The sequence below is a fragment of the Amblyraja radiata genome, chromosome 24 (genome assembly GCF_010909765.2).
Source record: "Amblyraja radiata isolate CabotCenter1 chromosome 24, sAmbRad1.1.pri, whole genome shotgun sequence".
In the NCBI taxonomy this organism is placed as follows: domain Eukaryota; kingdom Metazoa; phylum Chordata; class Chondrichthyes; order Rajiformes; family Rajidae; genus Amblyraja; species Amblyraja radiata.
Window position 1 is genome coordinate 18,166,052 of NC_045979.1, and position 26,294 is coordinate 18,192,345.

At 44.3% G+C, this 26,294-nt stretch overlaps 2 protein-coding genes across 2 annotated transcripts in view; both read right to left on the reverse strand.

The window, feature by feature from the left end:
• LOC116986809 (aminopeptidase B-like) overlaps positions 1 to 11,507 on the reverse strand; it is a 33,246-nt gene extending 21,739 nt beyond the window's left edge. Inside the window, exons 1-2 of the mRNA XM_033042525.1 lie at positions 11,072 to 11,507; positions 5,855 to 5,995 (exon numbers count right to left, since the gene is read on the reverse strand). Of these exons, the coding sequence (XP_032898416.1) occupies positions 5,855 to 5,995; positions 11,072 to 11,437 (507 nt within the window). The 5' untranslated portion in view covers positions 11,438 to 11,507. The remainder of the gene's footprint in view (positions 1 to 5,854; positions 5,996 to 11,071) is intronic.
• A 6-nt stretch (positions 11,508 to 11,513) lies between these two features.
• On the reverse strand, positions 11,514 to 22,919 carry LOC116986571 (aminopeptidase B-like). The gene is made up of 7 exons (XM_033042169.1): positions 22,644 to 22,919; positions 16,329 to 16,442; positions 16,063 to 16,175; positions 14,287 to 14,395; positions 13,682 to 13,715; positions 13,301 to 13,485; positions 11,514 to 11,674 (listed from the first exon to the last, which is right to left on the reverse strand). The coding sequence occupies exons 1-7, from the start codon at positions 22,897 to 22,899 to the stop codon at positions 11,514 to 11,516; spliced, it is 972 nt and encodes a 323-aa protein (XP_032898060.1). The 5' UTR covers positions 22,900 to 22,919.
• Between the last annotated feature and the right edge of the window lie 3,375 nt (positions 22,920 to 26,294).

A 26,294-nucleotide genomic window follows, 5' to 3' on the forward strand; every position in this document is an offset into this window, starting at 1 on the left:
GTGGGAGCGGTGGGCACGTAATCGCTCATCGTAACTCCTCATAAAATCAAGATCAAACTTCAAACTGGTAAGTTCTCGTTTAATCTTACTATTTTACTTCGGAGTCACGTGAGTGACTACGTGAAGATTTCAAAGCTCTGTGATTTTACGCCGGTTACGAATCCAGGCGTCACACACTGAATGGATTGACCATGGATGCGTGTAATCATTAAAGCATTCAGACATTACGTAGTTAAGTAAAGAAACTGATGCTTTAAATGAAAGAAAAGTTTTTAAAAAAGTTACCCCTCCCAACCTTGGGGGGGAACTAAGGGACAGAACTTAAAATGGTATGTGCAAACACCCCCAGTCCGGTTATGGGTTTGTTATAAAACCGGTGGACCGTTATTTCATTCGTCCATCCTGCAGCCACTAGGATGTCGTCAAGGGGAATGTCCATAGCTCTTGCTGCCGACGTAGATGCAGCCCTGGTGGAGTGAGATTTAACCATATAAATGTTTACTCCTGCTACCGCCATTACCTCTTTTGACCATCTGGAGATTGGTTTGAGTTGACACCTTTTGGTGTGGCTTTTTTTTTTATGGCTGATGAGGACCGATTGTTCTGAGCCTCTGAGGTTCTCCGTAACTCTCAGATAGTGGTGATAGTATGTTACCACCCACACAACCGTTGGTTCTCTGGATATGCCAAGAACTGGATCTCCATCCCTGGCATTCCTGGCCTGCTCTGTTTTATCAGGTTCCTGATTAGGAATGTTATGTTGTTCATATTGGTGGTCATGTAGTCCAACCGTAGCTTTTGCAGTGTCTGGACTCTTTGTCAGCATACCACCTTCAGGGTTTGTTATAGGCGGTCCTCACTGTCAAAGTAGGGTTTGTACCACGCTCACATCCCATGTGTCAGTGTACCTTGGCCTTGGAGGTCTTAAATTGTAAATTCCCTTCATGAATTTTGTTGTAGAGGGGTGCGTTCCTATCGAACTGTGCCCTGCTTCCGGCATCAGATTGGAGGAGAGTGCGCCTCTGGCACTATAGATGCACTATAACTTAGTTTATAGTTATAGTACAGTTGATAGGAACTCCAAGACATCCGTTATCCGAACTGTGTTGTATTTGTTCGGACAGTCCTATGCCTTGAAATGGCCTCCTCAGAATCTGCAGACCAACAAGTTATACGTTCATGTAGTGGATGATTGCTCCTTGTAACTGGGTTCACTAGGAGCTCCCTGCTCTTGGGTACAGCCATTACTGGCTGGACTATAATTCCCAAAATATTTGGGGACCAGGCTTGAGTAGGCCAATCTGGCACTACCAATATGCCTGTGGCTTAGTCTTGCTTGATTTTTGTCAAGCATCGGTTTGTGAGACAAATTGGCGGAAAGCATACATAAACATTCCTCCCCAATTGAGGGAGAAAGCATCCACTGCCTTGCTCCTGGATCCAGCTCGCAGGACACATATCTGGGTAACTAATGGTTAGTCTAGATGCAAACGGATCAACATCTGGTATGCCAAATTGTGTAGTTATTTTGTTAAATACTGCCTGATTCAACATCCATTCTGTGTTGTTATTAAACATTCGTGATCCAGCATCTGTCACCGTGTTATATCTACCTCGTAGATTTCCCAAATATTCCTCTCGATACACCAGTGCCAAATGAGGTTCGACAATCTGTCGTAAGATACAGATTTTACACCACCCTTGTTAATGGATATATGCCACCGCAGTGGTGTTATCAATCTGAATTTGAACAAGCACCGGTTGCATATCGCTACAGAGAACCTTGAGTCCATATTGTGCCCCCAACAATTCTGGGTAATTGATTCCATGTGTTGGGGAATTACAGACTCCTGCTCATTCCATCTGCCCCCACAGCTTTAGACTGTGTTGGTGTCTCCCCATCCTTAACCGCTTGCATAGGTCTGAAGAACCCTCGATGGCTTTCGAGCAAAATTTCCCTGAGCTGTCTCCCATTCGTTATCCACCAGTTATTCAACAATGGCCTCTGCTGGCAATCCATAGTTTGCCAATTCGGCCTGCATGTAATCCGAGTGTTCGTTCCTTTGCTTGCTGTAAGTTCTGGTAATGCAAAGGCCCGTATTGCTGGGAATGCAGCTACTATTTGCCAATTACACTCGCTGTTTGCCTGATAGATGGCTAGAATTTGACTATCAGTTCATTGCAGGCTTAATTAATATTGTCGTTTGCCCCTAGGCAAAGTCACCAACATATTTACTGTTTTTGATAGTAAATTCTAGGTAATCAATTACCCTTGTAGGTGTCAATTTTGATTTAACTGGATGGATGAGGTAACCAATTCTTTCAAACAGGAAGGTACACAAAATTGCTGGGGAAACTCAGCGGGTGCAGCAGCATCTATGGAGCGAAGGAAATAGGCGACGTTTCGGGCCGAAACCCTTCTTCAGGTCTGAAGAAGGGTTTCGGCCCGAAACGTCGCCTATTTCCTTCGCTCCATAGATGCTGCTGCACCCGCTGAGTTTCCCCAGCAATTTTGTGTACCTTCGATATTCCAGCATCTGCAGTTCCCTTTTGAACTCTTTCAAACAGGGTTTTGGTTTGCTTGACTGATGCTTCTGCCAATTCTTGGTGACTCCAAAATGAAAATGTCCTCCAAATATGCCATTACTATGTGGTTTTGAGACCTTTGTAGTCCCAGAATTGGTTTCCGTAATTTAGTCAATAGTCTAGGTGCTGATGTCAACCCATTTGGCAGAGCCATGCCATCCAGTTAAACTTCAAATATCTCCTGTTCTTAATGAATAGACACCGAATAGTATGCATCTTTGAGGTCGATGCATGCCATGTGACCATTTTATAGGAAGCTCCTATAAAACAGTAGTTAGACCGTAACAAAAAATTGCTGTTTCTAAAAGTCTGTACTGCACAAATGAGTTAAACCTGGATGAAGTGACATCCTCCATCTGTCACCTGTCCTGGAAGGCAATCCTGCCCAAAATACTGGGCCTGCCTTGAAGACAATTCCGGTCCGAGTTCCAAATCTGCTTGGAACCTATGTATGTTGTGCAGTAAAAAATAATCACATGTTGTTATCTGTTTTTTAAGACCAGATCTGAAATTGATGTTATTGTCATTTTGAACAAAAACACAAGAGTAAAATTACCAACATGTAACTGGTCCACAATCCCTTGTTTCAGTAAACCCAGACCCACCTACCTCCATGGCTACCGGTGGTCTTGTGGTAAGCCCAAAGGCCCCTGATGCGGGTTCCTTTCCTCTCCTTGATTGGGAGTTGGACTGGTAGAAAGTGTGGATTCCACTGTTTCTCCTGACCTCTGCTTGGGTCTTGGTCTGAAAACCTTATCATACTGAGCCTGCCTTGTCGGACAATTCTGGCCATAATTCTGAGTCTGCCTTGAAAGACGACTGATCATATTTCCGTGCCCAGCTTTCAAGCTACCACCGGCTTCAGTGAACTGCTTACCCCCTATGGAGGTGTGGGGTGTGTTGTCGCCTACTGATGAAATTTGCATGTCGTTGGTACCTTGATTGGTCCGACAGCTTTTGCTTCCTTCTTCTGGTCTTACCTGAAGAGAGGATTCGGCGGCTGGTTTCTCCAAAGTCACCCTGATAGCGCTGTTCCCTTGCCGGCATTTGTGCGGATATTCTGCCAACTGCCGTCTCTTGAGGCCATATGCATGTGCTTCAGTATGTTCATACTTTAATTCGAGATCAATTACCTACTGATCTCGAAACCAAATTTCGTTTGAACGTTATGTGAGGTTCAAATGACAAATAAATGGTATTGTATAGTATTGTAATTCGAGATCAGTTACCTACTGATCACTCACACTCCCCTCCATTGAGAGTGAGATTTGTAGGTAGCCCTGAAAACAGGTGCTGCCGCAGGCCCCTGAGGATACCTGCGCTGACATGGTCCCTCCAGCGGGCCTAAATGAGATTCTTGCTTTGGGTCAGACTGAAACTGACCGTGAATGCTCCTCTCCTCAGAGCAGGAGACATTTTCTAGATCTCTATCCAGGGAAGCACCCAGTGGAACCTGGATGATTGCAGAAGTATTTCTTTTCCTTTCTGCTTATTATTTATTTTATGTTAAGCTCTTTGGTGCAAGTTAACTTAAACAGTGCTATATAAGTAAAAGTTACTTACTTACTTCCTTTCTTCTGCTTGTCCCTGGGAAGGTCCCCCCCCCCCCCCCCCCCCCCCTGCTTTTGTACTCTGATTCAGAGTGGTTTCTTCCATATGTACTTCCCCCTCCAATGGGGAAGACATTGGGTTGCCCCATTATGCGAGGCTCCCGGTACTGCCTGCTGCTGTAGGCCCCGGGCTGACACAGCTCTCTCCTTAGAGCAGGTCATTGTTGGAGCAACTTCTCCAAAAAGTTGCTCCTATGTGGGAGAGTTGTCCTCAGACGCTCTCCGTTGAGGGAGGGTATCCCTTTCCCTCCCCGGAGTCTTCCGAGGCAACGGGTTGTTTGTCTTGCGGGTGGATTTTCCCGTACTGCAGGACCACCAACGGAGCTCTCCTCCTGCAACAAGACTCCTGCCGGTTCTGCCGGCGCTAATGTCGGGGAAACACCGTTGCCCGCTACTGGGAAATACTGCTGTCTTCGGCAGCCGACTTCCTCGCGGACCGTCTCCTCGACATCTGGGCCCTGAAACTACAAAAAGTTTCAAGCCCGAAAGAACGCAGGTAAGTGATTCAACTTTCCTTACCTGCCAACCTAACGGCCTGGGAGGACGCAGTGCCTCTGCCAGTCCGTCGCGCGTTGCGTTCAGACGTAATGACGCGCACGCAGACGGACGGCCCTTCTTCACGTAGTCACTCACGTGACTCCGAAGTAAAATCACCTGGAGACAGGAGGAACTGCAGATGCAGGAATCGAGAAAAACACACAAAGTGCTGGAAGAACTCAGCAGGTCCGACAACATCTATGGAGGGAATGGAAAGGCAATGGTCTCGGGTCAGGATCCTTCAACAGTTTCAAGAAGGGTCTCGGGCGAAAATGTCAAAGGTTACGAGGAGAAGGCAGGGAAATGAGGTTGTGAAGGAAAAATAAATCAGCCTTGATCAAATGGCAGAGAATTCTCGATGGGCCAAATGGCCTGGTTTTGCTCCTATGTCTTATGTCACCTGTCCATTCCCTTTACAGATAGTGCCTGTCCCCCCCCCCCAAATTGACAGATAAATATTTAGTAATATTCACAAAAGGAAACTGAAAATAACGGGAAAATAAACAGGTCAGGCAGCATCAGGCAGTCAAGAGAAATTGAGCTACCCTTTCAGATTTAGTCACACTCCTCCCTAAGGATCTGAGCTTTAGACTATTTGCAGTTTTGTCATAAAATTCCAGCACCTGCAGTATTTTGGTTTTAGTTTCTAATCCATCACACCACACAAAGTATAATTACTTTTCGAGGTAAAGATCTCAAAAGGTTCCTTAAAGTATACCTCTGGCCAGTGGATTTATAGCATTAGGAACAAAGAAAAGCAGAGACATTATAAATAAGAGACATAAGGAACTGCAGATGCCGGAATCTTAAGCAAAAAAACAAGTGCTGGATGAACTCAGTGAGTCAGGCAACATCTGGGGAGGGAATGGACAGATGACTGTCAGGTCAGGACCCTTCATCAGGCTGATATGTTGTACATAAGTCTTTGAAAACAATGATGGGCTTGTAATCATTTAAACAGACTCATATATTTAAGTTAATTAGCCATATGCATTTGCATGGTAAGATTGCTCAATATATTCTTCTTTTGATAAATAGTTTCAGGAAAAAATTGTCCAGCCACACTTCATTTGCTCATTCATTATAAATCTAACATAATCGAGTTAGCTTTGAAAACTTACCTTAATAGAGGCAGAGTAAGTACTTTTAACAGCTGGAGTATCAAAACAAGGGAAGAAAGATCTGTTTAAAACAGCTTGACCTTGGGTGAAGAGATATGGCTTTACTTTGCCTGCTGTCTGCTCTGGGTTCAACCAAACAACCTGGTAAAAAAAGAACACAGCAATGAGTTGTTATCATGCAGTATTGCTGTTGTGCTGCTGCAAATGATTTTAACTCACTGAAGCTGAGTATTTGCTCTTGGCGTGTGGAAGAAGGACAAAATAGAAAGACGTACAGAGGAAAAGTTGGCTGAACTGGACGGTGTGAAAATCTAGAGCAGTAGAATTCCAAATAATTTCTACACAAGCAGAAAAGAGAAAATAGCTTGCACGGTAAAATAAATGACAGACAGGAAGTTTAGTTGGAAACAAGGGCCCACATGCATCTTCCAACATCAATGTCCAGACTCTGAGCATCATACTTGCCACCATCAGGCATTGCCATAATGTGTGACAGTCACACGGGATCAGTCGTGTTCTGGAACTAGAGCGGTCACGGTGGCGCAGCAGTAGAGTTGCTGCCTTGCAGCGAATGCAGCTCCGGACACCCGGGTGCAATCCGGACTATGGGTGCTATCTGTACGGAGTTTGCACGTTCTCCCCGTGACCCGCGTGGGTTTTCTCCGAGATCTTGTTTCCTCCCACTCCAAAGAGGCACAGGTTTGTAGGTTAATTGGCTTGGTGTAGGATAGTGTTAATGTGCGGGGATCTCTGGTCGGCGCGGAAGGGCCTGTTTCCGTGCTGTATCTCTAAACTAAATACTCACGCAGCAGGTTAAGGCATTAAATTATTACATTTTCCAGGCAACAGTTTTTAAGGTGGCACCAGTTCAATAAATTTAATGCAACAATGGGTATCTATTAATTAACGTGATTAAAAAGAACCAATTCTTGGATTCTGTGGTAATTTTCTCTAAACAGGCACATTTAAAAATAATATGTCAGCATCACATGCAAAGCGTCTGATAACGGAAGTAAATCTGACGTGTATCCCAAAACCACAGTGACTATGTTACACTGTACCATTGTACCTTCAAAAATCTTGCATTTATATTGTGCCTATTATGACCCCAAAATGCTTAACCATGGAGTTAATGACACCCCTAGTGCCCTCACGATCGCAACATCAGAACTTCACGCATAGTGAACACACTCAAAAAGCAATGAGCAGATTACTAGATCCGTTTGTTTTCAGAAAGGAATGTAGATGTCAGGATAAAAACAAGCCTGGATACCAATTATAACTCACTCTTCAAAATATGTCTAAAGATCTTTCTTATCCACACAAGAACAGATGGGAGGAATAAATCGGGTAGACGCACAGAGTCTCTTGCCCAGAGTAGGGGAATTGAGGACATAGGTTTAGGTGAGGGGGTGAGATTAAATAGGAATCCGAGGGGTAATTTGTTAATCAAAGGGTGGTAGGTATATGGAACAAGCTGCCATTTAGATAGGACAGGTGGGAATAGTGTTGATGGGACATGTTGACAAGTGTGGGCAAGTTGGGTCAAAGGGCCTGTTTCCACACTGTAAGACTATGACTCTATCTATGACTCCAACATAGATTTGGCATGATAAGGCATAGGTCAATGGAACTGCTATCCTATAGGGTGATTTCATGAAAGGTCACTGGAGCGTAGATCCGCACCCACGTGACCGAAAATTTTAACTGGGGGACAAGCATCACTTCCGGTACATGTTAGTGAATGGGAAAACACACACTTTCACACCCGTTAAAAACATCGAAAACGGCCAGGTTTTGAGCTGCAATTTACTGTACTAGTCGGGGTGACCGTGAGGCACAGCTACCTAATTTTACAGTAAAAAAAAAAAGATAGAAACTAAGGTAAATTCAAGAGGGAGCTGAAGGTGTAAATACAGCGGAAGTGCTAGCGGACATTTGCCGTGGAGATTTAAAGATCCAAAATATCGGGAATTATCGCGTTTGCTCGCTGCATTTCATCAAAAGTAAGGCATTATTGACTTTTTATCTTTATTCATTTGTTAGATGAAAAGTATTAAAAGTTAAAAATCCGTCAGTAAAATTGCAAAATCGCCCATGGTTCTCGGGTGGGTTTTAACATGCAAAATGAACACGCTTCTGAAGCTCCATTTACCATTTAAATATCCATGAATCATAAATGCGTCTTGAAATAAATTTTACTCAGATGCAAGCTTAGGAATGGTATAATTGTCAGCTGTTAATTTGACAAAATCAGGACTTTTTATTATTAGCCAAAAAATGTCCTGATTTTGTGACGCTTGTCCCCCAGTTAAAATTTTCGGTCACGTGGGTGCGGATCTACGCTCCAGTGACCTTTCGTGAAATCACCCTATAATGCTGAGAACTGTCTTTTGCGTTCCGTTTCTTCCCTTCGCTCTAATTGTTTGCTCTAACTTCATTGTATTAACGTACAGTATTATCTGATCTGTTTGGATTGCATGCAAAACAAAGCTTTTCATTGTTCTTTAGTCCATGTTTAGCTGAGAGATACAGCAAGGAAACTGCATTCGGCCAGATTTCCCCATCCTGACCAAGATGCCTCTGAAGAAGGGTCTCGACCCGGAACATCACCCATTCCTTCTCTCCAGAGATGCTGCCTGACCCGCTGAGTTACTCCAGCATTTTGTGTCTACCTGCCTCATCTACACCTGTCCCACCTGCCCGTGTTTTGTACTATATACCTCTGAACCTTTCCTATTCAAAAGTATCTGTCAAATTTTATATTAAATGTTGTCATTATACCTGCCATAATTACCTCATCTGGCAACTTCTTCCACCCTCTATGTGAAAAGGTTGCCATTACATTTTCCACCCCACCACCTTAAACCCATGTTGTCTGGTCCTTGATACCATACTCACACTATCTATTCCCCTTACGAGTTATATACCTCTACAACATCAGCCCCCAGCCTTCTGTACTCCAACGAATAAAGTCCTAGCCAGCCCAACCTCTCTCCATAGCACAGGCTCAATCCGAGCAACATCCTCAAAACAGAAGTTTTCTCCGCACTCTCTCCAGCTTAATAACATAATAACATAAGCGGGCCAAATTTGAACACAACACTCCAACTAACGATAGAAAGGCACAACTGTCACATAACATCCCAACTTCGATCCTCAATACCCCGACTGATGAGGGCCAATGTAGCAAAAGCCTTCTTGACCACTCTATCTACCCGTGATGCCAATTAAGGAACTGAAGTTCTGTGTACAGTTGACAGGTAACCAACTAGTCAGTGTGGACACAAGGAACTGTAAATGCCGGTTTACAAACAAAGACACAAACTGCTGGAGTAACTCAGCGGGTCAGGTACAATCGCTGGAGAACATGGATAGCTGATGTTTTGGGTTGGGATTATGGGCGGGTGGGGGAGCTGGTTGAAATTTTGATGAGGGGCAGAGTGCTGTAAAATGTCTGGCAAAGTGGTACATGGAAGAAGGACCCAAAATGCTGGAGTAACTCAGGGGGTCAAGTCAAGTCAAATTTATTTATATAGCACATTTAAAAAACAACTCTCGTTGGCCAAAGTGCTTTACATTTGTTATAAGAATAGCACAACAAAACAAATTACATACATATATACATGTAGCCCTCACTCAGAGGACGTCAGGAAAGGCTTGGGAGTATAGATAAGTCTTTAGTCTTGACTTAAAAGAGTCGATGGAGGGGACAGTTCTGATGGGAAAGAGGATGCTGTTCCACAGTCTAGGAGCTGCAACCGCAAAGGCGCGGTCGCCCGAGCTTATGCCTAGACCGTGGGATATTCAGCAACCCCAAGTCGGCCGATCTGAGGGGCCTGGAGGTGGAGTGGTGGGTGAGAAGACTTTTTATGTAGGTGGGGGCAAGCCCATTGAGGGCTTTGTAGACATGGAGGAGGATCTTGAAGTTTATACGGAACTGCACAGGGAGCCATGTGGAGAGAGGCCAGGATCGGGGTGATGTGGTCCCTTTCTCGGGTGCCCGTCAGGAGTCTCGCTGCGGCGTTTTGGACCAGTTGCAGGCGGGACAGGGAGGATTGGCTGATGCCAGTGTAAAGGGAGTTGCAGTAATCTAGGCGGGAGGAGATAAATGTGTGGATGATCTTTTCCAGGTCATCAAACTGGAGGAACTGTTTTATTTTAGCTATCGTCCGAAGCTGAAAGAAGCTAGCTTTTACCACGGCATTGACTCGTTTGTCAAATTTCAGTGCCGAGTCAAATATCACTCCAAGTTTTTTGACGTGAGGTTTGAGTATTGGGGTAAGGCTTCCAAGGCTGTCTGCTATCATTTTGATTGAGTCCGACAGCATCTCTGGAGAAAAGGAACAGGCGATGCTTTGGGCACGACCCTTCTTCGGACAAAGAGTCAGGGGAGAGGTAAACTGGTGGTATGAGGCGGTACAACACAAAAGGATGAAATACAATACAATACATTTATTTGTCATTTGGACCCCGTTGAGGTCCAAACGAAATGCCGTTTCTGCAGCCATACATACAAAACAAAAAAGACCCAAGACCCAACACAATTTACACAAACATCCTTCACAGCGCAACTTCTCCCCGCTGTGAAGGAAGGCAAAAAAAAACATATCTCTCCCCTGCACTCCCCTCTTCCCCCCCCCCCCCCCCCCCCCCCCCAAGGAAGGAAGAAATGAAAAGACAAAAGGTGTGAGATAAGGAGAGATAAGGCATGAGACATGGATAGGTGGCATTTTAGGTTGGGACCCTTCCTCAGACTGATTGTAGTAGGGATTTACATTCTAGCTTTCACTTTAAAGTCTCCCTTCATAGGCGCAGAATTAAACCATTGAGCCCATTAAGTCTACTGCACCATTCAATCATGGTTGATCTATCTTTCCCCATTCTTTAAGTATCCTAACCATGTTCTCCAGAGATGTTGCCTGACACGTTGAGTTACTCCAGCATTCTGTCTTTGTCTTCTTTCACAGTTCCTTGTGTCCATAATGACCTGCCCATTACACACAGAACTTCAGCTGTGATCAGCTATGTTTCTAAGATAGACAGATACTGGAGTAACTCAGTGAGTCAGGCAGCATCTCCGGAGAAAAGGAATGGCTGACGTTTCTGTTCGGGACATTTCTTCAGACCTCTTGGGGGTAAACCAGCTCCTTCCTACACATTTCAGCTGTTGCCAGCACAGAGAGTGTGGGCCGAAGGGCCATCGGCTGGACTCACCCCTGGGCCGTCGCCGGTCGTGTACTCGATGGTCACCTCCAGCGGCTCCGCTGGGTCGCAGGGTCCGGGCAGGGTGAGCTCCAGCACCGAGCCGTAGGTGGTGAAGGGGCGGGTGCGGTGCTCCAGGGTCTGGGCCGGGGTCCCGGAGCCGTAGCGGGCCCGGACCGCCTCCACGCTCAGGCTGGGGTGGGTGTCGAGCCGCAGCAGCCGCTGCCCGGGCCGCAGGCAGCCGAGCTGTAGCACGACCCGACCCGTTAGCTGGCGGCGGTCGAACTCCACCCGCAGCTCCAGGTGCAGGTGGCGTAGGTTGAAATCACAGCAACTGGAGGCCGTGGCGGCGTCTGGCCCCGAACCTTCCTCCGCCATCGCTGCTGCTGCCGGGGGAACTGAGGCGGCAGAGGGAGTGCGGGCCGAATGGTCGCTCGCTTGCTCCGCCCACCCGCTAGCTCCGCCCACCCGACATCATCGTCCCGTGATTCGGCGCACACGTGACCAAACTGGTTGGTGCCCTGTAGTTGCAAAAGTCCCCTGTGCCAGTTTGCGTGTTCCCTCGGTTTCTGTCCACATGGCTCACAAAGAGGAACTGTGTACTTCTGTAATACCCTGTGACAGAAGAGAAAGAGACATTACTGTATGTTGAAACAGAGTAGGCTTTGAAATTTACTGCATTTACAAGCAGATTACAAGCAAAAGAGTTTCATTTAAAGAGGCAGCATGAAAGCAGGCCCTATGGTCCACATCGATCATCTGTTCATAGCAGTTCTGTTTCCCACTTTCTCATCCATTCCCCACATACCAGGGACAATTTACAGAGGCCGATTAACGTACAAATCCGCACGTCTTTGGGATGGCAGAGCAAGCCAGAACACCCGGAGGAAACCCATGCAGTCACAGATAGAACGTGCAAATTCCACACAGACAAAGTTGGGATCAAACCCGTGCCTCTAGGGCTTGCTCTGCCAGCTGCACCACTGTGCCCGCCCCCTCACCTGAATGCACCTATCATTTGTCTTGCCCCCACCTACCAGTTTTCTGTGCCCTTCTACCATCGGTCTAATGTAGGCATGATGATCAAGTGTAGTCTTCTAAGAGTAAAACCATCACCAAAAAAAATATTTTCAGGGTCCAATGTTCAGAGCAAGCTATAGGACAGTAGCATTTTAACAATTTTGCTCATGTTAAAGCATTCTACACAAGCATATCTTAATGAAGTTACATTTTATGACTGAACATTCATTTTGTGGAACAGACCATCAGCTTACTTATAATTACTTATGTACCTGACTTTGCAGAAAGTCTCGGAGTTCATCAAATGAATCTTCATAGTTATTTCTCCCAATAATTTGTACCCAGCGAAAACGCAGTTCTGCGTTCTTGGATTTGGAGATACTTGGGTACATCTTCTCAGTATTTCCAAAAGAAAATAAGATTTCTTATTTTATTCCTTTTTGTCATTGCTTCTTGAGTTATAACATTTACAACTAAAACTTTATCCTGGACGTTTTAATAATGAAGAGCAATTGTATAGAATATCATCGAGTTTGGCAGAAATTAGATCTCTGGAATTGAAAATATCAATGATATCTGAATTTAAGTGCACATTCATAATAAATAGAACATTACTTCACTTGGACAGATGGAGTAAAAATCATTTATATGTGTCTTAAAATGAATTTGCACTATTCAGTAGTAGACTGCAGGAGGTTATGGGGTATGGAAACAGGTCCTTCGGCCTGACATCAATACTGACCAAGATTAATCATCTACCCCAGTTCTACCTGCCACATATGGCCCATATCCCTCTAAACATTTTCTATCCATGTATCTGCCCAAATGTCTATTAAATATTGTTACAGTACTTGCCTTAACTACCTCTCTGGGAGGTCATTTCATATACCCACCGCCCTGTGTGTAAATGTTGCCCCTCAGGTTCCTAATACTTCTTTCCCCTCTCACCTTAAACCTAGTCGCTCTTTTTTTCTTCCCCTACTCTGGATAAAAGACTGCATTCACCCTATCTATTCCAATTAGGATTTTATATGCCTCTATAAGATCACCCCTCAATCTCTTGCGCTCCAAGGAATAAAGTCCTAGCTCGCCCAACCTCCCAATAGCTCAGACCCGAGTCCTGGCAACATAGTCGTGGGTCTCTGCGCCCTTTCCAGCTTAACGACATCCTATAGCAGGTGATAAGAATTTAGTATTTGTTTGTCACTAATCATGGAATACCTGGAGGCAACTTTTCCAGTAGTTTATCAAGGAAGTAGACAATCTGGTAGGTTTTCCATGAGCACAGATCAACTGCTTTGATTGCATCGATGTTCAGCTCAGCAGCAAACCACAGCAATGCCAAGCTCTCTGCTGGTTTCATGAGATTATCGCCAGAGGAAAGGTCTGGCAGATACGGCGGCCATAGACGATAGACAACAGGTGCAGGAGTAGGCTATTTGGCCCTTCGAGCCAGCACCGCCATGCAATGTGATCATGGCTGATCATCCCCAATCAGTACCCTGTTCCTGCCTTCTCCCCATATCCCCTGACTCCGCTATTTTTAAGAGACCTATCTAGCTCTCTCTTGAAAGCATACAGAGAACCTGCCTCCACCACCACCCAGGAGTATTCAACCAGTAGTCAAATTCAAATCCTTAAAAAGAAAATTTAGACAGTTTATTTGTTATTGCTATTGTCCTGCTTCTCACCAAACTGACGATACATGGTTGGAAGAAACTGCAGATGCTGGTTGTGCTGAAGGTGGACACAAAATGATGGAGGAGCTCAGCGGGTCAAGCAGGTCTGGAGAAAATGGATAGGTGACTTTTCGGGTCAGAACCTTTCTTCAGACTTCTTCAGAAGCAAGAGTCAGAGTTCTGACCAAAATAGTCACGTATTCCTTTCCTCCAGTGGTGCTGTGTGACCCGCTGAGATTCTCCAGCATTTTGTGTCTATCTTTGAGGCAAGGTTGGAGAATGTATATTAATTAAGAATCATAGTGTAAAGTAAACAAAGAACTTCAGAGACTTAATCATGAGCAAAACGTATAAGAAATTCTACCATCACACAGTGGATTGGGAATAGATTCTCGTTGTGGAAGCAAAACATTTGAAACAACTGGATTTGTTTTAGTTAAATTAGTGGGTCATCGCTCCCCCCTTCAGTGAAAGGGATGATGAGGTGGAATAAAAAGAATGAAACATTCTTCAATAAAATAACATTACCTGGTCTTTTTTCAACATCTTGCTTCTTGAGTTCTGGGAAATAGTCTAGGTAAAAGTTTAAAGTATCTTCTGCCACGATACTTTTGAATTTGAACTTGTCCACATAAGCCTAGAGTAAACAATTTGGAGGCAAGTTAAAGTTGTACACTGGGCAGCCTACAAATGACCCTATGTAAACTAGGTTTACATATTCTGTTGTGCTGCTGCAAGTAAGAATTTATTTGTCCTATCTGGGAGGACTCTCTCTAACTTATACAGGTGCACAGTAGAGAGCATGCTGACAGGTTGCATCGTGGCTTGGTTCGGCAACTTGAGCACCCTGGAGAGGAAAAGACTACAAAAAGTAGTAAACACTGCCCAATCCATCATCGGCTCTGACCTCCCTTCCATCGAGGGGATCTATCGCAGTCGCTGCCTCAAAAAGGCTGGCAATATCATCAAGGACCCACACCATCCTGGCCACACACTCATCTCCCTGCTACCTTCAGGTACATAGATACATAGATACATAGAAAATAGGTGCAGGAGTAGGCCATTCGGCCCTTCGAGCCTGCACCGCCATTCAATATGATCATGGCTGATCATCCAACTCAGTATCCCGTACCTGCCTTCTCTCCATACCCCCTGATCCCTTTAGCCACAAGGGCCACATCTAACTCCCTCTTAAATATAGCCAATGAACTGGCCTCAACTACCCTCTGTGGCAGAGAGTTTCAGAGATTCACCACTCTCTGTGTGAAAAAGTTTCTTCTCATCTCGGTCCTAAAGGATTTCCCCCTTATCCTTAAGCTGTGACCCCTTGTCCTGGACTTCCCCAACATCGGGAACATGATGTAGAAGGTACAGGAGCCTGAAGACTGCAACAACCAGGTTCAGGAATAGCTACTTCCCCACAGCAATCAGGCTATTAAACTTGGCTGGGACAAAACTCTGAACATTAATAGTCCATTATCTGTTATTTGCAGTTTATCAGTTTATTTATTCATGTGTGTATTTATGTATATAATGGTATATGGACACACTGATCTGTTTTGTGGTCAATGCCTACTATGTTCTGTTGTGCTGAAGCAAAGCAAGAATTTCATTGTCCTATCAGGGACACATGACAATAAACTCTCTTGACTTGACTTGACTTGACACATGACAACAAAACACTTGATTTGACGACCCTGTTTCCAGCAAGGAACTGCATTGATTTTAAACAGCTTCAGAGTTAAGAGAGTCATATTGTCATATGTCCTGAAACGGAGCAATGAAATTCTTTCTTGCAGTAGCATAACAGATTTGCAAACATTGTACTGTAAAACCACAATTAAAAAGTTCAGTATAAAAAACAAACAATAAGAGTGCAAAGGCATAGACAATGCCCCAAGTCTATGTTGCTCGGAGCTTAGTTGGAGGTTGTAGTGTTTAATAGCCCGATAGTTGTTGGGAAACTGCTCCTGAACCTGGATGTTGCAGTGTACAGGCTTCTATACTGCCCAATGGCAGGAGTGAAATACGAGTGTGGCCAGGGTGGTCTGAAGAAGGGTTCCGACGGAAGCAAAGATAGATAAATTATTGAATAGACTTGATGGACCGAATGGCTCCTGTTACTTATGAACTGAAACGTCACCTATCCATTTTCTCCAGAGATGCCACCTAACCTGCTGTCTTTTCTAGAAATGATTTAGTTTATTTAAAACTGACTAACAATGGGTTGGATATGCAATACAGTATCTACCAGTTGTTCATTAAAAAAAAATTGCGCTTGTAATAAACGTCACAAAATCTAACCCAAAGGAAAGCATCAAATTTGTTCTGATCACCCACAAGGTGAGCTAAATATGATACAAAACAGTAGCCTTTTTCATAGGGAGTTTCATGATAGGTCTCATCCGGATCGATCCCTAAAATTGAATAAATGTGATAAATTCATTCATGGTTGATTTCTTCATAGTGGACTTAGGGAGTGGAGCAACCATAGGCAGGAGAGAGCAAATGCTGAGTTTGACATTTACATTATATACATTCATATATAGTCCCAGATTGTGAGCACTCACCGTATTTAATTTTGACCTTGAGCTTGTTGAGGGGATGGTTCTCCCCAGTGTTATCCATGTGTTTACGGAGGAGGGCTCTCCCTGTGGCAGCTTCAAGGCACGTGTACTCCGCACCTGAGGTACAAACTTTACGAGTAAATGCACAGAACAAGTACCCTGATGATGCGAATATTAGTGTCACCCAACCACAAAGCTACGCATGGTAAGACTTATTTGTAATAGGTCAGTAATTTGGGAGTGCAGTGCACCTCGACGGAGTGGGCCGTGAGAGGCCTTGCAAAGCCTGGAAATCGGATGGATCGGGCGCAACTCCAAAATGTCGAGCGCGTGGACCGGACATGGCCTACAGCTGTGGAGCACTTAACAACTAAGACTTGAAAATGGTACCAAATCTGACGACACTGCATACTGTCTCAGTCTACTACTGCTATACATTTGTACTGTATCTGAGATGCTTATCGATAATAATGTATCTAAATGTTTATGTATAGTGATACTTGTACTGAACTGTTTACAAAAATGAATTTCACTGTACTTTGGGACATGTGACAAAGTACCATTGAATTTAAGTACCATTGAACCATTGATTTTAAAGCTGCAGTCTGTTCAGCAATATGGCACGAGTAGATTTAAAAGCAAAAATTGAAGAAACAGGCACTTTCAATTAGTTGCCTGTTGAACTAGTCTGGATTTATCCTTCCCTATCTGTTGAAGGCAATGGTGTAACAAAATTGAAACAGAAACTGTTAAATACAAGTTGGACAGTAAATGTAAGAGAGGAGCAGTATTTACATTTCAGATCAATTACCTTTTATTGTAATTGTATCTCATTCCTCAGAAACAATCAGAATATTTCCAGCAGTTTCAGTGTTTATTTCAGACTTGTAGTACCTGTTGTATATTACATTCACTTTCACTTGTGCTATTGTGGTGTGATCTTTATATTTTAATACACCCCATTCTCTATCAACTCTTGATTTTTACATTCAATTCAATTTACGATCGATGCTTGTATTATGCAAATTTAATGACTAAAAAAGCCACTGCATCTTTAAATCTTCAAAAAAAGTAAGAGGGTATGAATGCTTTGAGGAATATGTTTCAATGGGATGCGCTCAAAAAGATTAAGATCTAAATCCACATTCAAAGATGACAAACGGAATTTTCTTTCCGACCACCGCAACATACGTACCGTAAAGGTACACAAAATTGCTGGGGAAACTCAGCGGGTGCAGCAGCATCTATGGAGCGAAGGAAATAGGCGACGTTTCGGGCCGAAACCCTTCTTCAGCCATACGTACTGTAAAGCTCGGTGGAAATTCTCCGCTGGGCGTACATTGTAAACCCCTCGTTTAGCCAGAAGTCTCCCCAGTTGGCGTTTGTGACCAGGTTGCCAAACCAGCTGTGAGAGATCTCATGGATGATGACGTCAGCCAAAGACCGGTCCCCAGCCAACAGACATGGAGTGACGAATGTAATACAAGGATTCTCCATCCCCCCAAATGGGAACGACGGCGGCATGAAGAGCAGGTCATACCTATGGATGTTACAAGACATATAGGGTCAAGTTTTAAAATGCAAATAAAAAACTATTCCATTCCGAATTAAGGACACAAAGTGCTGGAGTAACTCAGCGGGTCAGGCAGCATCTCTGGAGAACATTAAGCTTAGTTTAGTTTAGAGATACAGCATGGAAACAGGCTCTTCAGCCCACCGAGACTGTGTGGACCAGTGATCCCCGTACACTAGCAATATCCTACACACTAGGGACAATTTATAATTTTTACCGAAGCCAATTAATCTACAAATCTGTACGACCTGAGTGTGGGAGGATACTGGAGTGTCTGGGTGTCTGGCACTGTTAAGCAGCAACTCTACCGTTGTACCACCATGCTGCCCCTTTAAAGTGGAAATTGACAGATTCTTGATTATTAAAGGTGTCAAAGGTTATGAGGAGGCCAGAGAATGGGGTTGAGAGCTCAGACATGTTTGAAGAGTGGAGTCTATGGCTTAATTCTGCTCTTATGACCTATGAACTTTCGAACATGGATAGGTGACATTTCAGGTCGGAATCGCTCTTGGCAGTGATTGTGGTGGGGGGGAGAAAGCTGAAAGATACAGTGCATTCAGTAAGTATTCAGACTCCTTCATTTTTTCCACATTTTGTTACATTACAGCCTTATTTTAAAATGGATTACATTTTTTTCCATCATCAATCTACACACAATACCACTGAATGAAGAAGCGAAAACAGGCGTTTAGAATTTTTTACAAAGTAATTAAAAATAAATAACTGAAATATCACATTTACATAAGTATTCAGACCCTTTGCGATGACACTCAAAATTGTTCATTTTGATCAAAACAGACTCATCCTGTTTCCATTGATAATCCATGAGATGTTTCAACAACTTGATTGGAGTCCACCAGTAGTAAATTTAATTGATTGGACATGATTTGGAAAGGCACACACCTGTCTATATAAGGTCCCACAGTTGACAGTGCATGTCAGAGCAAAAACCAAGCCAAGAAGGCGAAGGAATTGTCCATAGACCTCCGAGACAGGATTGTGTCGAGACACAGATCAGGGGAAGGGTATAAAAACAATTTCTGCAGCATTGCAGGTCTCGAAGAGCACAGTGGCCTCCGTCAGCCTGGCCAAACTGAGCAATCGGGAGAAAAGGGCCTTGGTCAGGGAGGTGGTCACTCTGACAGAGCTCCTGAGTTCCTCTGCAGAGATGGGAGAGCATTCCTGAAGGACAACTATATCTGCAGCATTCCACCAATCAAACCTTCATGGTAGGGTGGCCAGACGTAAGCCACTCCTCAGTAGAAGGCACATGACAGCCCGCTTGGAGTTTGCCAAAAGGCATGAGAAACAAGATTCTCTGGTCTGATGAAACCAAGATTTAACTCTTTGGCCTGAATGCCAAGCGTCATGTCTGGAGGAAACCAGGCACCGCTCATCACCTGGCCAATACCATACCCTCAGTGAAGCATGATGGTGGCAGCATCATGCTGTGGGGATGTTTTTCAAAGGCAGGAACTGGGAGACTGGTCAGGATCGATGAAAATCTTCCAGAACATTCGGGACCTCAGACTGAGGCGATGGTTTATTTTCAAACAGGACACTGACCCTAAGCACACAGCCAAGACAACGCAGGAGTGGCTTCGTGACAAGTCCGTGAATGTACTTGAATAGCCCGGACTTGAACCCGATCGAACATCTCTGGAGGGACCTGAAGAAATCTGTGCATCGACACTCCCCATCCAACCTGACAGAGCTTGAGAGGATCTGCAGAGAAGAATGGGAGAAATTACCCAAATACAGGTGCGCCAAGCTTGTAGCATCATACCCAAGAAGACTTGAGGATGTAATCGCTGCCAAAGGTGCCTCAGCAAAGTACTGAGTAAAGGATCGGAATACTTATGTAAATGTGATATTTCAGTTATTTCATTTTGTGGACTTTGGAAGGAGTAGGATGTGGACCCACAGTCCCGTTTATATCAACGGGTCAATGGTTGAAAGGGTCAAGAGCTTCAAATTCCTGGGCGTGCACATCTCTGAAGATCTTTCCTGGTTCGAGAACACTGATGCAATTATCAAGAAAGCACATCAGGACCTCTACTTCCTGAGAAGATTACGGAGAGTCGGTTTGTCAAGGAGGACTCTCTCTAACTTCTACAGGTGCACAGTAGAGAGCATGCTGACCGGTTGCATCGTGGCTTGGTTCGGCAACTTGAGCACCCTGGAGAGGAAAAGACTACAAAAAGTAGTAAACACTGCCCAATCCATCATCGGCTCTGACCTCCCTTCCATCGAGGGGATCTATCGCATTCGCTGCCTCAAAAAGGCTGGTAATATCAACAAGGACCCACCCATCCTGGCCACACACTCATCTCCCTGCTACCTTCAGGTAGAAGGTACAGGAGCCCGAAGACTGCAACGACCAGGTTCAGGAATAGCTACTTCCCCACAGCAATCAGGCTATTAAACTTGGCTGGGACAAAACTCTGAACATTAATAGCCCATTATCTGTTATTTGCAGTTTATCAGTTTATTTATTCATGTGTGTATTTATGTATATAATGGTATATGGACACACTGATCTGTTTTGTGGTCAATGCCTACTATGTTCTGTTGTGCTGAAGCAAAGCAAGAATTTCATTGTCCTATCAGGGACACATGACAATAAACTCTCTTGACTTGACTTGACTTGACATATGACAACAAAACACTTGATTTGACGACCCTGTTTCCAGCAAGGAACTGCATTGATTTTAAACAGCTTCAGAGTTAAGAGAGTCATATTGTCATATGTCCTGAAACGGAGCAATGAAATTCATTCTTGCAGTAGCACAACAGATTTGCAAACATTGTACTGTAAAACCACAATTAAAAAGTTCAGTATAAAAAACAAACAATAAGAGTGCAAAGGCAAAGACAATGCCCCAAGTCTATGTTGCTCGGAGCTTAGTTGGAGGTTGTAGTGTTTAATAGCCCGATAGTTGTTGGGAAGCTGCTCCTGAACCTGGATGTTGCAGTGTACAGGCTCCTATACTTCTCAATGGCAGGAGTGAAATACGAGTGTGGCCAGGGTGGTCTGAAGAAGGGTTCCGATGGAAGCAAAGATAGATAAATTATTGAATAGACTTGATGGACCGAATGGCTCCTGTTACTTATGAACTGAAACGTCACCTATCCATTTTCTCCAGAGATGCCACCTAACCTGCTGTCTTTTCTAGAAATGATTTAGTTTATTTAACACTGACTAACAATGGGTTGGATATGCAATACAGTATCTACCAGTTGTTCATTAAAAAAAATTTGCGCTTGTAATAAACTTCACAAAATCTAACCCAAAGGAAAGCATCAAATTTGTTCTGATCACCCACAAGGTGAGCTAAATATGATACAAAACAGTAGCCTTTTCATAGGGAGTTTCATGATAGGTCTCATCCGGATCGATCCCTAAAATTGAATAAATGTGATAAATTCATTCATGGTTGATTTCTTCATAGTGGGCTTAGGGAGTGGAGCAACCATAGGCAGGAGAGAGCAAATGCTGAGTTTGACATTTACATTATATACATTCATATATAGTCCCAGATTGTGAGCACTCACCGTATTTAATTTTGACCTTGAGCTTGTTGAGGGGATGGTTCTCCCCAGCGTTATCCATGTGTTTACGGAGGAGGGCTCCCCCTGTGGCAGCTTCAAGGCATGTGTACTCCGCACCTGAGGTACAAACTTTACGAGTAAATGCACAGAACAAGTACCCTGATGATACGAATATTAATGTCACCCAACCACAAAGCTACGCATGGTAAGACTTATTTGTAATAGGTCAGTAATTTGGGAGTGCAGTGCACCTCGACGGAGTGGGCCGTGAGAGGCCTTGCAAAGCCTGGAATTCGGATGGATCGGGCGCAACTCCAAAATGTCGAGCGCGTGGACCGGACATGGCCTACAGCTGTGGAGCACTTAACAACTAAGTCTTGAAAATGGTGCCAAATCTGACGACACTGCATACTGTCTCAGTCTACTACTGCTATACATTTGTACTGTATCTGAGATGCTTATCGATAATAATGTATCTAAATGTTTATGTATAGTGATACTTGTACTGAACTGTTTACAAAAATGAATTTCACTGTACTTTGGGACATGTGACAAAGTACCATTGAATTTAAGTACCATTGAACCATTGATTTTAAAGATGCAGTCTGTTCAGCAATATGGCACGAGTAGATTTAAAAGCAAAAATTGAAGAAACAGACACTTTCAATTAGTTGCCTGTTGAACTAGTCTGGATTTATCCTTCCCTATCTGTTGAAGGCAATGGTGTAACAAAATTGAAACAGAAACTGTTAAATACAAGTTGGACAGTATGTGCTAAGAGAGGAGCAGTATTTACATTTCAGATCAATTACCTTTTATTGTAATTGTATCTCATTCCTCAGAAACAATCAGAATATTTCCAGCAGTTTCAGTGTTTATTTCAGACTTGTAGTACCTGTTGTATATTACATTCACTTTCACTTGTGCTATTGTGGTGTGATCTTTATATTTTAATACACCCCATTCTCTATCAACTCTTGATTTTTACATTCAATTCAATTTACGATTAATGCTTGTATTATGCAAATTTTATGACTAAAAAAGCCACTGCATCTAAATCTTCAAAAAAGTAAGAGGGTATGAATGCTTTGAGGAATATGTTTCAATGGGATGCGCTCAAAAAGATTAAGATCTAAATCCACATTCAAAGATGACAAACGGAATTTCTTTTCCGACCACCGCAACATACGTACCGTAAAGCTCGGTGGAAATTCTCCGCTGGGCGTACATTGTAAACCCCTCGTTTAGCCAGAAGTCTCCCCAGTTGGCGTTTGTGACCAGGTTGCCAAACCAGCTGTGAGAGATCTCATGGATGATGACGTCAACCAATGACCGGTCCCCAGCCAACAGACATGGAGTGACGAATGTAATACAAGGATTCTCCATCCCACCAAAGGGGAACGACGGCGGCATGAAGAGCAGGTCATACCTATGGATGTTACAAGACATATAGGGTCAAGTTTTAAAATGCAAATAAAAAACGATTCCATTCCGAATTAAGGCCACAAAGTGCTGGAGTAACTCAGCGGGTCAGGCAGCATCTCTGGAGAACATTAAGCTTAGTTTAGTTTAGAGATACAGCATGGAAACAGGCTCTTCAGCCCACCGAGACTGTGTGGACCAGTGATCCCCGTACACTAGCAATATCCTACACACTAGGGACAATTTATAATTTTTACCGAAGCCAATTAATCTACAAATCTGTACGACCTGAGTGTGGGAGGATACTGGAGTGTCTGGGTGTCTGGCACTGTTAAGCAGCAACTCTACCGTTGTACCACCATGCTGCCCCTTTAAAGTGGAAATTGACAGATTCTTGATTATTAAAGGTGTCAAAGGTTATGAGGAGGCCAGAGAATGGGGTTGAGAGGGAAAGATAGCTCAGACATGATTGAAGAGTGGAGTCTATGGCTTAATTCTGCTCTTATGACCTATGAACTTTCGAACATGGATAGGTGACATTTCAGGTCGGAATCGTTCTTGGCAGTGATTGTGGTGGGGGGGGGGGGGGGGAGAAAGCTGAAAGATACAGTGCATTCAGAAAGTATTCAGACTCCTTCACTTTTTCCACATTTTGTTACATTACAGCCTTATTTTAAAATGGATTACATTTTTTTCCCCATCATCAATCTACACACAATACCACTGAATGAAGAAGCGAAAACAGGCGTTTAGAATTTTTTACAAAGTAATTAAAAATAAATAACTGAAATATCACATTTACATAAGTATTCAGACCCTTTGCGATGACACTCAAAATTGTTCATTTTGATCAAAACAGATTCATCCTGTTTCCATTGATAATCCATGAGATGTTTCAACAACTTGATTGGAGTCCACCAGTAGTAAATTTAATTGATTGGACATGATTTGGAAAGATACACACCTGTCTATATAAGGTCCCACAGTTGACAGTGCATGTCAGAGCAAAAACCAAGCCAAGAAGGCGAAGGAATTGTCCATAGACCTCCGAAACAGGATTATGTCGAGACACAGATCAGGGGAAGGGTATAAAAACAATTTCTGCAGCATTGCAGGTCTTGAAGAGCACAGTGGCCTCCGTCAGCCTGGCCAAACTGAGCAATCGGGGGAAAAGGGCCTTGGTCAGGGAGGTGACCAAGAACCTGATGGTCACTCTGACAGAGCTCCTGAGTTCCTCTGCAGAGATGGGAGAACATTCCTGAAGGACAACTATATCTGCAGCATTCCACCAATCAAAACTTCATGGTAGGGTGGCCAGACGTAAGCCACTCCTCAGTAGAAGGCACATGACAGCCCGCTTGGAGTTTGCCAAAAGGCATGAGAAACAAGATTCTCTGGTCTGATGAAACCAAGATTTAACTCTTTGGCCTGAATGCCAAGCGTCATGTCTGGAGGAAACCAGGCACCGCTCATCACCTGGCCAATACCATACCCTCAGTGAAGCATGATGGTGGCAGCATCATGCTGTGGGGATGTTTTTCAATGGCAGGAACTGGGAGACTGGTCAGGATCGATGAAAACCTGCTCCAGAACATTCGGGACCTCAGACTGGGGCGATGGTTTATTTTCAAACAGGACACTGACCCTAAGCACACAGCCAAGACAACGCAGGAGTGGCTTCGTGACAAGTCCGTGAATGTACTTGAATAGCCCGGACTTGAACCCGATCGAACATCTCTGGAGGGACCTGAAGAAATCTGTGCATCGACACTCCCCAACCAACCTGACAGAGCTTGAGAGGATCTGCAGAGAAGAATGGGAGAAATTACCCAAATACAGGTGCGACAAGCTTGTAGCATCATACCCAAGAAGACTTGAGGATGTAATCGCTGCCAAAGGTGCCTCAGCAAAGTACTGAGTAAAGGATCGGAATACTTATGTAAATGTGATATTTCAGTTATTTCATTTTGTGGACTTTGGAAGGAGTAGGATGTGGACCCACAGTCCCGTTTATATCAACGGGTCAATGGTTGAAAGGGTCAAGAGCTTCAAATTCCTGGGCGTGCACGTCTCTGAAGATCTTTCCTGGTTCGAAAACACTGATGCAATTATCAAGAAAGCACATCAGCACTTCTACTTCCTGAGAAGATTACGGAGAGTCGGTTTGTCAAGGAGGACTCTCTCTAACTTCTACAGGTCTACAGGTGCACAGTAGAGAGCATGCTGACCGGTTGCATCGTGGCTTGGTTCGGCAACTTGAGTGCCCTGGAGAGGAAGAGACTACAAAAAGTAGTAAACACTGCCCAGTCCATCATTGGCTCTGACCTTCCTTCCATCGAGGGGATTTATCGAAGTCGCTGCCTCAAAAAGGCTGGCAGTATCATCAAAGACCCACACCATCCTGGCCACACACTCATCTCCCTGCTACCTTCAGGTAGAAGGTACAGGAGCCTGAAGACTGCAACGACCAGGTTCAGGAATAGCTACTTCCCCACAGCCATCAGGCTATTAAACTTGGCTAAACACCTCTGCTCAGTCCGCAATAACCTACCTGAACTCCCGGTGGCTCAGCACTTCAACTCCCCCTCCCATTCCCAATCCGACCTCTCTGTCCTGGGTCTCCTCCATTGCCAGAGTGAGCAACAGCGGAAATTGGAGGAACAGCACCTCATATTCCGTCTGGGGACCTTGCGTCCATATGGCATTAACATTGAATTCTCCCAATTTTGCTAGCCCTTACTGTCTCCTCCCCTTCCTTAACCCTCTAGCTGTCTCCTCCCACCCTCCCATCCGCCCGCCCTCGGGCTCCTCACCCTCCTCCCCTTTTCCTTCTTTCTCCCCCCCCCCCCCACCCCCCATCAGTCTGAAGAAGGGTTTCGGCCCGAAACGTCGCCTATTTCCTTCGCTCCATAGATGCTGCTGCACCCGCTGAGTTTCCCCAGCAATTTTGTGTACCATCCTGAAGATGTGACCTGCTGCCTGACCCACAGAGTTACTCCAATTTGTGTCTTTGCTTGTACTTGACACTAGGTGGTGCTGTTAGCTAAATATAACAAACAAAGGATCGCCTCGTGGAGATGCCGTTGATGGTGGGGAGGCCACTATCTGGCCATGACACTGAACCTTAAAGGATCCTTAGACTTGTTCCCACCGTCTCCCTGTTCCTCCATATTCCTTGGGACCCATCCATTCATTGTAGTCTCATTAATCTTCAGAAAACCAGACTGAAGAAAGGTCCCGACCCAGAACGTCACATATCCATGTTCTCCAGAGAAGCTGCCTGACATGGTGAGATTGTTCAGTGAAGTCTATTGAAAGGAAGATTCAGTCTCCTCACTGGTCAATTCAAAGCCTCAGCTAACCGCACTTTGCCCAGCAAGTTAATTGCGAACTACCATTAGTCCCACTAATGGTGGGAGCGT

Excerpts from the sequence above, each read along its gene's own strand:
- LOC116986571 (XM_033042169.1), bottom strand. The coding sequence starts at position 22,899 with ATGTCTTGTAACATCCATAGGTATGACCTGCTCTTCATGCCGCCGTCG. Across the intron at positions 14,396-16,062 it reads AATTTGATGCTTTCCTTTGG|GCTTATGTGGACAAGTTCAA; the intron begins GTTAGATTTTGT and ends TGTTTACTCTAG. Across the intron at positions 13,486-13,681 it reads TACTGGTTGAATACTCCTGG|ATGGCCGCCGTATCTGCCAG; the intron begins GTGGTGGTGGAG and ends TGTCTATCGTCT.